The 12,353-nt window shown below is 40.0% G+C and overlaps 2 protein-coding genes across 2 annotated transcripts; both read left to right on the top strand.

Annotated features, from left to right (window-relative positions):
* The first annotated feature begins 2,276 nt into the window (after positions 1-2,276).
* cwc25 (CWC25 spliceosome associated protein homolog) lies at positions 2,277-6,804 on the top strand. Its single transcript, XM_072384114.1, has 9 exons — positions 2,277-2,437; positions 2,940-3,112; positions 3,210-3,446; positions 3,535-3,604; positions 3,712-3,857; positions 3,959-4,031; positions 5,142-5,344; positions 6,108-6,275; positions 6,359-6,804. Exons 1-9 carry the CDS (start codon positions 2,420-2,422, stop codon positions 6,468-6,470), a joined length of 1,200 nt encoding a protein of 399 aa, XP_072240215.1. The 5' UTR covers positions 2,277-2,419; the 3' UTR covers positions 6,471-6,804.
* Positions 6,805-7,841: 1,037 nt separating this feature from the next.
* On the top strand, positions 7,842-10,378 carry psmb3 (proteasome 20S subunit beta 3). The gene is made up of 6 exons (XM_072384113.1): positions 7,842-7,968; positions 8,811-8,995; positions 9,190-9,297; positions 9,405-9,582; positions 10,047-10,141; positions 10,224-10,378. Exons 1-6 carry the CDS (start codon positions 7,966-7,968, stop codon positions 10,270-10,272), a joined length of 618 nt encoding a protein of 205 aa, XP_072240214.1. The 5' UTR covers positions 7,842-7,965; the 3' UTR covers positions 10,273-10,378.
* Positions 10,379-12,353: the final 1,975 nt, after the last annotated feature.

Below are 12,353 nucleotides of genomic sequence, written 5' to 3'. Positions count from 1 at the left end.
ATGGAAGACAGTGCTTATACATTAGTCAATTATTGTGTATTGACTAGTATTATTATTATTTGCTGATGCTCTTATAGACAGAATTAAATATATTTCATTTAAATTGGTTGTTGTAGTAACTGTCTTAGTTGTGGAGACTGTAATAAGATAACTTAAATATGACGGTGTAATAACTTGTATTTAATCTATGATTGTCCTTTATTAAAACAAAATAAAAATACGCTGTGTTCATGTCTGAGTTTTAATGCTTCACCCTTAAGTCATGCTTTTTAACATCAGTACTGTGGGTTTGCTGCTGATCCATTCCCACACATTTACACTCTGTATATGAAGAGGTTTCTGTTTACGATCACACACCACTGAGCTTATCGGTGACAATGTGTGAGTCGGTGTGTTGTCCAACGACACTTTGATACGTGATGGGATCGGATCACAGGTCTTCAGACTGGAAGTCAAACACTGAGCCTCACGGTTCACAGAGAAGACGGAAAAAGTAAATGTAAATGTAATTTATTTATACAGCCCTTTACAACAATCCATTTCGGTACCAAAGTGCTTTACAGCAGATAATAAATAAAGAAAAGAATAAGTACAAAACAATAAAATAACAATAAACGCAATAAAATACAGCAAAATTGAATAAGATAATATAAAAGTGTCACCATACTACTGGGTATTAAAAGCCATCTGAAATAAATATGTTTTTAGCCTAGATTTAAAGAGGTAATAATAAGGGAACAAACATGTATTTGTTGTTATTATTACTATAACTTGTTGCTTGGTGTGTTTGCATGTCTGTATATTTGTCTGGAGGTGGTGGATTTATACAAAGTGAGGAGGTTGCTTTTTATTATTGATTCCGATCCATTTCTGGATCCAGGATTTCTTTATCCAGCCTCGCCTTGTTATGCAGCCTCAGTCTGCTCTATAACAGTATATTTTCAGAGCTTATCAGGGATTAAAATGCTACTCTGTGGCTGATTCTGATCTATTAATTTTTAATTAAATGACAGTGAATGGTTTGAAAGAAAGAAACATTATATTTTAGTGTATTTTACCATTTAGAAACAGCAACTGAGGCGTTTTCAACACAGGAAATGCTGATTTCTATAAATTTGATAAAAAAGTGTCAACAACAGGATTAATATGTTTCATCATGGTTTATGTACATATGATTTATGTACAGCGAGAAAACCTTTTAATCTGCAAACAGCTGCTTTGATTCCCACTTATTCCTGTCTCCTTCACTTTCCTTTACTCTAACACATGAAATGTTACATGAATTTTACATTTGCTTGTTGTTTCTTGAGGATACTTGTGACCCTTTATCATCGTGTAGTGTTACATGTTTCACTGGGATTTAATTCTCATTTACATCTAAAAAAATCAATCAAACTTTTGGTCAAAAGCCCAAAGCTGTTCAGTGACACAGATGTTTGGATCTTTCACAGCAGCCAATCAGGAGAATTTTACAGGGCTTTGCCCTTTGGGCCCCCCTACACCACATGTTAGCTGAGCTTTTGGGAAGGTAAAGTCATCCAGAGAGACCATGAAAGAAATATGAGTATAATAAGCTAAGAGACAGAACTTTTAATTCCAAACAAGGACTTGAAACAATTCAGGAATATGTTAGATTGACAGAGTCAAAAGTGGCATTTAAGTCTAAAGTCATTTGTTTTAGTTCAGTTGGTAGATTGACAGCAACAAAACTGATGATCCCATCCTGATGTTGGCCTTTCAGAGAAGTTTGACGTGTTAAAGTTTTTGCTCCACCGCCTCTTAAATGAATGTGTTGTACATCTTTCACCCAAGGTCCTGACCCTGAACTCTTATCAGCAAACAAAACATTAAGACTCGTTTGAATCACAAATTAGATTTAGAAGCACTAAAACATCTTGCAAATAGATAGTATTAAATATAAGTTTACCTCAAATTAACTGAATTATTGTAAAGCTACTAAGTGATTGCATAATAAAAACACAAAAGTTTGTCCTATATTACAAGGAAAATAAATCATTTCAATGTACTCTACGCTGCAGGAAATAAAATAATTGATTATTTGTTAAGCAGAAAGCACGGCAGTGATGTCAGCATGAGCTGGCAAAATACGTTCTAGTCAACACTATTTATACAGCTAAGATATAATCAAAGTGTATTTATTTTAGACTGCTATATCATAGAACAAGATGAGGCTGTGGAAATGTCGGAGCTTTTCATAGGTCCTTGAACGCACCAATATCTGTAACCGGAAGTTGACCCACACAAAAACAGGAAATACAGAAAACGCGTCACACACTCGTCGCCGTGGCTCCATTTTCCAGCTAGCGTCAGGTCGTCGTTGTCGTTTTACTTTTATAGTCAACGGACAAGTTGATTAATCTAAATTTCTTAAGAGACTGAAAGAACTACTCTTTTCAAGATGGGAGGTGGTGATTTGGTAAGTATTATCTAAAACGGCGAAGATAGGCGTCTGCGATCGGCGAAATGACAAACTCCATTGAGAATATGACAGTTTAAGAATTATTCTTCGCTTATCGTGATCTGTTGGGTTTTGACAACATGATTGAAAAATATTTTGATTTATTAAGAGCTACACCTAATTTCAGCAACACTTACTTTAACTTGAGTCCTCTTTTTTTTATTAGTTACGAGTGTTGCCAGAAGTTAGCAAGCTGTAGCTAAACTGGCTGACGATTGTAGATATGTTGGAATTTAGAAGTATTTTGACAATATGACGAATTTATTTTTCTGCCGAATATACCTACAGAGGTTCAGCTTGACAAATAATGTGGTCTTCAAAGTGGAGTTACAGAAATAGCGTCATGGCATGTTGATAATAGTCCCCGTTAAATGCCAATATACTGTTTATACTCCTGTTATTTATTAAGCTAAAGATCGCCTATACAACGGCTAAATATTTGATATGTTGTATTCTTCAGAACTTGAAGAAGAGCTGGCATCCCCAGACTATGAAAAACATTGAGCGTGTTTGGAAAGCTGAGCAGAAATATGAGGCTGAACGTAAAAAGATTGAGGAGCTTCAGAAGGAGCTGAAAGAGGAACGAGCTCGAGAAGAAATTACCAAATTTGCAGAGGAAGCTGGTGCCATCAAGTGAGTTATCCCTCACACTTCCAACAACGAGGTTTTGTTGGTTCAGATCTGACAGTTTGGTGTGAATCATGTTGTTTTTACTATTTTCTGGTGACAGAAAAAAGGACGATCGCCTGGACTGGATGTATCAAGGCCCTGCGGGTCAGGTGTCCAGAGATGAATATCTGCTGGGGCGCCCCATCGACAAGCAGATCACCAATCAATATGAGGAGCCAGAGAGCGGCCCATCAGCTGAGACGGGCCTTCTGCCTGGGTCCATCTTCAGTCCTATCACCCCTGCATCCACCCTTGATCTGGCTGCCAAGATCAGGGAAGACCCTTTGTTCGTAATCCGGTTAGTAAGACCACCTTTGCCATGTAACATCTGGACATATGACACAATTTGGTAATGAACACGATTGTGTCGCATTCGTTTTCTGTAGGAAACGTGAAGAAGAAAAGAAGCGAGAGGTTTTGACAAATCCAGTTAAGATGAAGAAAATTAAGGAAATGGTAAATACTTATTTACATTTAACCTTATATATGTATATGATACCAAAAAGTTTAAACTTTTATTTTTATTGCTTTTTCCCATTAAGAGTTTTTTCATTTTTTCACAGCTGCGCCAAAATCTCGACAAGAAAGACAAGAAAAAGAAGAGGAAGAAGGAAAAAAAGGAGAAGAAAGACAAGGAGAGGAGAAAGGAAAAGAAGCATAGGAGAAGGAGTTCGAGTTCGAGCTCAGAGGAAGAAGGTGACAAACACAGGTTTGTAAAGAGAGCACACAATGGGGCATTTTCTCTGAAACGATCCACATTATTCCTGCTATTTAGACCCACTGAGAATACGTTCCATGATCTGTTTCCAGGTCACACCACAGAGACAAATCTGCAACGGAAACTAAATCACGTTCCCATCATCTTCCAGGATATGGTCTACAGGTTAGTAATCAGCATATTCTTAGATTTATATTTAAAAGGGGTAACTTTCAGGAGGGCTGTAGCGATACACTAATCTCACGATACGATACGATACACGGCATTCTACGATACGATTTTATACGATTCTGTTCAATACGATTAAATGCACATCATTTTCTGAAAGATTTTAAAGGGACAGTGTGATTAGACATGAATCGTCACTGATTGGACAGTGGTCCGACCTTTGAACCGGAAGGACAACACCGGCAGACAAACGGAAACAAACAAACAAACATGTCACAAACGTGTCTTCAGCGTACGCAGACTCATGTTTATATTGTGAATATTACATCATCAACCTGTTGTTTTACTTGCTAAACACCATAAACACAAATCCAAATTCTCTAATCACAAACCATCTTTTTTTTAGTTTTTGAGAAGCTCAAACAAAACATGACAACAATCCTACATTCTATAAACAGAAAAACCATCAAAACCACTGAGCTATGCACTTTATATAACACTTTTATGAACTAATTTATCACCGTTTTGTAGAATATGACCCCCCCCCCCCCTCCCCTGGCATTGTTTTGTATTATGTTGTGTGTTTTCACTAATTGTAACATTTTACTTTTCAATAAAGTTTGCTAAAAAAAATTGAAATAAAATAGATACTTGTGGCTGAAAAAATAAATAAATAAATATATATATATCGATAAAATCGCTCAGCCCTAACTTGCAGCAAAGTGATTCAAAGCAATTCATGAAACATACTAATGATTATGATCCAAACGGTTTTGTTGCAGCTCACTGCAGTGTTTGAGGATTTTTGTTAGATTATCTTTACTCTTAATCAAATAGAAATTGTGTGATGGATGTGAGGAGGTTTGAGGTCACAGCCAGGAGGACAAAAGACGAGGAGGAGGCACAAAATAGAGAAAACAGAAGGGCACAGGGTCTGTTTTTGACTTCCACTTTGCCTCTTTCTGTGGGCTCATGAAGTAAGGGAAGGTTATCTGGTTCTGATAACTGCAGAGAACTGTCTGCATCAGCGCATATGTTGTTTTTACTTCTGCTTGGTGCTACTTACACATCTGTATAAACTCCTAAATGTGTAATGTTTCCTGTCAGCTCCCTGGTGGCAGACACCAGCAGGTCTCTGCAACATCCAGTCACTCAGGCCGCCGCGGGAGGAGCCGGTCCCGATCTCCTCACCAGAACCACAAGGACAGTCGCTCCTACTCCTCCTCAAACAGACATGACAAGAAGGTGGAGCCCAGAGCCCCCAGCCCACAGAAGGAGCGTTACCACAAGCAGAGGAACTATGTGTCCAAGTAAGCCTTATGTTTGCACTTATTTGTGTGGAAGAATGGCTTCTCATTAAATCACAATGTCTGCTCTGGTATTCAGTACTTTTTAATTCATGCAATCCTCTTTAAAATGTCAGAACATGAGCCAGAAATCAGGCTGCCGTACAATTTATGTTCCAAACCTCAACAAACTCTATAGCAGTGGTTCCCAACAGGTGGGACTGACTGGGGGAAAAAAAAGTTCAGGAAAATGACCGTGCTTTAATTTTGAAGGGCTCAGAATGCATGCAATTCACACTCCTGAACAGTAGGTGGCGACGATGCCCTGTAATGCTAATCAAATCCCGCCATTTCACAGATGGAAGAAAAGCTACGGTTTGTTTTCATATGAACAGGTATGACTACATAAAATATGGATTTTCTTATATTTAGGACAAAAGAGGGGAACGACCTCGGTGCACTTTTTGATTTTGAATTAAAATGCAGCCACTTGAGTGTTAAATGGAATTTTTCCTCTCTTTTGTTTATCGTTAAACTTGAATTTTGTGTCTATTGACACGCTGTGATATTTTATTTTATGTCAGGTTCAAACTGCAACATGTCTTCATTAAAGAAATGTAAGATGTTAAAAATGTTCCTGGGTCGCACCTTGTCCAGAACAAATGATGGTGGGTCCTGAAGCCAGACCGGTTGGGAACCACTGCTTTATAGGACCAGAAAAATACTGCTGAGTCTTGTCATTATCACCACCCCCACTGAATTGGATCATTTTCTGTGCCTGATGTAGGAAGCTCTCTGCGGAGGAACTGGAGCAGAAGAGGCGTGAGATGATGGACCAGGCCAAGCAGAGGGAGGAGGACCGAGAGAATAATGTGAAAAGATACAAGACGCAAGAAGAGCAAGAGCAGCAGAAGGAGAAAAATGTCAAGCACGACCGCCATGCTGGCTTCATCCAGTGAGTTCAGTCAGAGGTTAAATGCGCCTGATAGCGACATGTCTTCATGGGCTCCAGTAACACTGACCTCTTTCTTTCTGCAGCAACATGAAGCTGGAGAGTGCTGCAAGCTCCTCCCTGGAGGACAGAGTGAAGAGGAATATTCACTCCATCCAGAGGACGGCGGCCTCACTGGACAACTTCATGAAGAGATGAAGACACGACAGTTTGTGAACTGACTAAAAACACTTTTAAAGACCCCCCCCTCTGTCCTTTTGATGCACTGAGGCAACGAGTGGATGATGTGGTGAAACTACATCAGATGGAGAGCACACAGCTCCACCCTGGACCGAAAAATCTGACCAGTTCTGACCTCTTTTCAGTGAGCAAAGACCCATTTATAACATTCATGTATTGTAGCTTTGTACATTATATAGTTTTTGTTTTTACACAATGATCGGAACAGTTTTATCCAAAATGTTTTTGTATTATACGGTTGTTATTTTGTGTTATCCTGGAAGTAGCATCTGGTATAAAAATGCATTTTCTGGAGCTGCTTTCGTGTATTTCGTCTTTTTCCTTCAAGCTTATGTTGTCAGTAGAACATTCAAACAGAATGATTCCTGTTAAAATTCGGCCTCAATGAGCTACTTAGTTATTTTAGTTTGCTTCAAAAATAGTTTAAATATTTTCAGTTAGTGTAAAAATGGTTAAATGTAGCCCATCTGGACCCAGAAGACGCTGAAAGGTTGTTTCCTGTCAGCTGTGTCCAACAAAAGAGGAAATATGCAGGTCTATCAAGAAAGATGATCAAGCACGAGGACAGAAATCTCAAAGACACAGAAGATGTGCAAGTTCAGTTTTTTTTCATAATGTCAAGCTATTAAATAAAAAGATGTTAAGTAATAAAATACTTTTTATTTCAAAGTGCCTTTTCAAACAAAGACAATGCAATTAGACTAATAAGAAACAGACTGAAAATCAATGTGCAAAAAACTAATAACCGTGTAAATGGGGCAATGTGATAGAATTTAAGAGGAAAGGTTGTTTTAAACAGGGGAGTCTTGACTTTATGAAACTTTTATTCTATTTTTGAAAGTTAAGTTTTGACCAGTTAAAAAAAAAGTAAAATCTGGACTGGATTATCCTACAGAGAGGACAGACTTATTACATTTTTATTTAATTTTCTCTTTTTTGTTTCTTCGGGATTTATAAAACCTTCATTCTTTTTGTGATGGTGCAAAAACTGCAATTTCACTGCTTTTCCCACATCTAAGTTACAAAAGACCAGCTCAAAATAAAGAAAAAAGATGAATGCTTAGAGTGGTCAAAACTAGACTGTCCCGCAAATGGGAAAGACTCGAGACTTTTTTGGGGGAATTTGTGAAACCTTTTCAGTGTCGAGTCTCTTCATCATGATTTTACAGGAACCTTCCGGTCTTAATTTCACTTCTACACGCTTCTACCAAACTATGCAGGCACTGCTTGCCCTAATCTTTTCAACCAATGGTAGGCGGCCATTTGCACACAGGGTTTTTGTTCGACCAATAATATTAACGCAACACGATGACGTAGAGAAGTAGTTTGCATGGTCTATGTGTTTCTAAATCGTGTAGTCACTCTGGAAAGCTAGGAGCCGTTCACATTAGCACAGAAGTGGTGGAGTTTACAAGTTTACAACAAGAAAGAAACATTTAACAACACAGTCAAGATGGTAAGAACACAATACATTTTAGACTATATGTGTGTGTTTACTTGTTTTTAATATTAAATTAGTGGATCCCAAGTGGCACGGAAGCTTGGCTAAGCTAATATAGTTAGCTAATTGTCACTAGCTAACTCTCATCTAGCATCTTTCTCGTTATCTATTTAAAACAACGTAACAACTGTCCTTTAAAACGTATTATGGTATTTTATACTGAAAATGTATAGAAATTAAAGATGGAGAAGCATAACTTGTAATAGCCGGTAACCCGAACACTTAGCTTTAGCCCATATAGCTTCAGTTGTGCTAACACACTTTACATGTTGACTGTTTCTCTTTCTCGACTGTCTTCAAATGATTTTGTTTACACGACCAAAAGCAAAAGTCTGCCTGGCTGATTTATCGCCAGTAATTGTGTTAACCAGACTTTACAGCTTTGGTTCAGCAATGTTCCCAGATGAAATCTGTAGGTTTTATTGTCAACAGTGGAGTGACAGCAACCATCGGTGGTTCAGATCTGATTCTTTTCCACTTTAGTTACACTACACAAAATGTTCCTGTTATTTCTCTGGTTAAATGGTGTTAGTGGTGTTCTCTGGTGTTAGTGTTTTATGCTTCATATATGTGCTTAGTCTTAAAAAACCTAGTATGTTTCATAGCTGTTATTTTCTCAATCATCAGGAAAATATCTGACTATAAGTTGCTGAACATAATCACTCAAAGTCCAGCATGAATCATCAAAATAAAATGTGTTTAATTAGTTGATTTTATTTTTTACACTTATTACAACAATCAAATGATGTGTTTATCCTACTGACCAATTTACACTCTCATCCCTCTCTTTTATCCAGTCTATTATGTCCTATAATGGTGGGGCCGTCATGGCCATGCGGGGGAAGAACTGTGTGGCGATAGCAGCAGACCGGAGGTTCGGCATCCAGGCTCAGATGGTCACCACAGACTTCCAGAAGATCTTCCCCATGGGGGACAGGCTGTACATCGGGCTGGCTGGTCTGGCGACTGACGTTCAGACAGTGTGAGTGTGTCCAGCCTCGGTGTCTTTCTCTCAAAGTGTCACAATGGAAAGCTTTTATTTGTACTCACTGACAGATAGTGAAAACCTGGAGCTCATTGATGGTGTTTGTCTCCAGCAGCAACAGGAAGTCGTAAACAGAACGTGAACCGTGTCAGATTGGATGAGTGGTGACATGTTTTCTGTCTTATGTGTAGAGCCCAGAGGCTTAAATTCAGACTGAACCTGTATGAGCTGAAGGAGGGTCGACAGATCAAACCCAAAACCTTCATGAGCATGGTGTCCAACCTGCTGTATGAAAGGAGGTGAGTGCTCTGGCTTCAGATCGCATGACACACGCGTGTCAGTGAGAACGTGATCCATGTTCCATGATCAATCCACTGCATGTGGAGTAAAAGAGGATGTTTTTCAGGTTTGGACCTTACTACATTGAGCCTGTGATTGCTGGACTGAATCCCAAAACCTTGGAACCCTTCATCTGTTCCTTGGATTTGATTGGCTGCCCCATGGTGACAGAGGACTTCGTTGTGAGCGGCACCTGTTCGGAGCAGATGTACGGCATGTGCGAATCTTTGTGGGAGCCGGACATGGTTAGTATTCCACGAAGTTTGAGTTTACTTTTAGCCACGGAGGCTAAATGAGTTTGTTTATGTACAAATTAATATTTTATTAGTTTCAGAAATAGAACAAGTTTGTAGGATCCAGCATGATGATGAGAAGCTGTGTTTGACTTAAATGCAGCAGGAGATAACCCAACATCAGTCCTCTTTTGAGATCAGATGTTTGGTATGGTGTGTTCAGGTGAAGCAGTAAATAACACTGTCAGAATGAATGAACCTTACTTCCGGGCTCATATGCACTCCATGTCTGTGTGAAATAAGCTCATTTTCAGGCCTCTTACTGCTGATTAAGGTCTCTGTGAACCTAAAACATGTTGCACCTTTCAAGCTGGACGCCGTGTGTTCACACTTTGAGAATAGATCTTAAACGCTGTTCTGTAACAGGAAAAGCATTTTAAAAGATGAATTAATGCGAGATGTTGGCGGTCCTGCAGGAACCGGAGGACCTGTTTGAGACCATCTCTCAGGCGATGCTGAATGCAGTGGATCGGGATGCTGTGTCCGGCATGGGAGTCATCGTGCATGTGATGTAAGTACACTGTGCACCCCCCCCCCCCACACAGAAACACGTGTTTCAGGTGAAGTGTCATCCTCTCTTCTTTTCTTGGCAGTGAGAAAGACAAGATCACCACACGAACCCTGAAAGCCAGGATGGATTAGACGCCTCACCAACAGATGTTTTGTATAAAAATGATAAAACAATGCTCATTCTGTCTGTTTTCTTAACCATATTGTTCAGTGAATAAACTTAACTTTAAAGAGTGAATACAGATGTCGTGTCTGTTTGAAGATGTTTCGCTGTGAGAAAAGACTTCAAGAGAAGCTCTGGGTGAGAAGGAGGAACAGAGGAAGTGATACCTTAAGAAAAGTGCAGCTGGCTGTGTTTCTGTTGATGTCAGATCTGATGTGAACTGAATCGGACGACTGGACTGAAAGATATCAGTAATAAAGACAAGTGACACAACAGCTGGCTGTAGTACCGGTGAGCTTTAAAGAGGCTGTGATCCATAACAGTCAGGCAGTAAAAAATGCTTCAGGACTTTTTGCCCTTCCAGGGTGAACAACGTACAACAAAGTTCTGTGTTGATGTGACATTCTGCACAAACATAACCTCAAAATGAAACGTGGGCTCAAGCTGCAGCCACATTTTTAGGATTATATATGAAATCTGAGCCACTGTAACTACGGCTAAGCTGGTTACAATTAGTTTTGTCCTCGGGGGCTCAGGATAAGCTTTCAAACCCTTACAAAAAATAAACACGACTCGATTTGCTGGGACATGGAGACAAAACCTTTTCACATTTTTCAAAGCCTTCTTCACACAGTTTGATAAAAGCAAAAGCAGCTGATGGAGTGACATGAGGAGCTTTCTCCTACAGCAGGTACCAAAACGTTAAAGAAGCGTTTGTGGCGCTTCGGCTCAAGACTTATTTAATGTAACCACTTACTGTGATACAAACTGTTCAGTTTAAACGTTAACAGATACGAGATTAAAGACGATTTTCAACCTAATTTAGAACAAGTTCACTTGAAATTTGATGCAGCAACACACAAAAGTAGAAGAAATGATTAAAATACTCAAGTAACAGCGTTCTGGAAGTGAGGGTGTCAGGGTTGGGTATAAAAGGAGCCTCCACCAAAGCTTTGGTGTTTCCATGAGGATGAGTCACAGCTCACCACTTTGTGCCAAAGTCGGTCATAGAATCATCAATAAGATCCATAAAGGACAGAAAGCCCTGTTGGATGAGCTCGGAGCCCTCAGGCAGCACTGCAGGAGAAACCGTCAGGCCACCATGATCCATACAGCCACATGGGCTCAGGAGGAGCTGGGAAAAGCATTTCCACTTAACACAGTCCACAGCTGCATCCAGAAATGTGACCTGAAGCTGCATCACACCAGGAGGAAGCCATATATCAGCTCTGAGCAGAACCACGGCCCAGTTCTCTGGACTCCAGCTCATCTCAGATGGACAGAAAGACAGTGGACACGTGTTCTGTGGGCAGATGAGTCCACGTTTCAGCTGCTTCTGGGAAAAACTGCTGAGAAAGAGCATCCAGCTGTTCTCAGAGGAAGGTTTAAAGCCAGCGTCTGTGATGGTCTGGGGCTGCATCAGAGTCCATGGCATGGAGGGCTTCATCTGGGTGAAGGTACCACTGATGCAGAGCTGGATGTTGGAGTTCTGGAGAGACAGATGCTGCCATCAAGGTGCCGTCTTTTCCCGGGAGGTCCGTGGTTATTTCAGCAGGACGATGCCAGACCTCATTCTGCAGGACTTCCAGCAGCTTCAGACACACAGAGTGTGTGAGCTCGGCTGCCTGCCTGCAGTCCACATCTGTCTCCTGCTGCAGATGTTGGAGCATCATGAAGAGGAGAACCAGACAACAACAACCAGGGACTGCTGAGCAGCTGGAATCTGGGATTCAGGAGGAATGGACACAGATTCCTCTGAAAAACTGCAACAATCAGTTCCCAAAACCATTAAAAAAGAGTCATTAAAGGAAGCTGAAGGAACACGATGGGAAACATGAGTCTGGAACGACTTTTACTGAGTGTTGCTGCATCAGATTTTAAATCATTTGTGAAGATCCTTCTGAAAAAGCCAAACTTACGGTCAGTTTTTGATCTTTAGCTTCGGCGTTGAAACCAAAAAGCTGCTCAGAACGCTCTCATCTGTTAAAAAGTATGGTGGAAGGTGGGCGAAGCTGAATTAAAACATTATTCACACAATATTACACGAGTG

The sequence above is a fragment of the Leuresthes tenuis genome, unplaced genomic scaffold, assembly GCF_036924035.1.
Source record: "Leuresthes tenuis unplaced genomic scaffold, fLeuTen1.0.hap1 SCAF_4, whole genome shotgun sequence".
NCBI lineage: Eukaryota > Metazoa > Chordata > Actinopteri > Atheriniformes > Atherinopsidae > Leuresthes > Leuresthes tenuis.
This window is presented reverse-complemented; position numbering and strand designations above follow the sequence as displayed.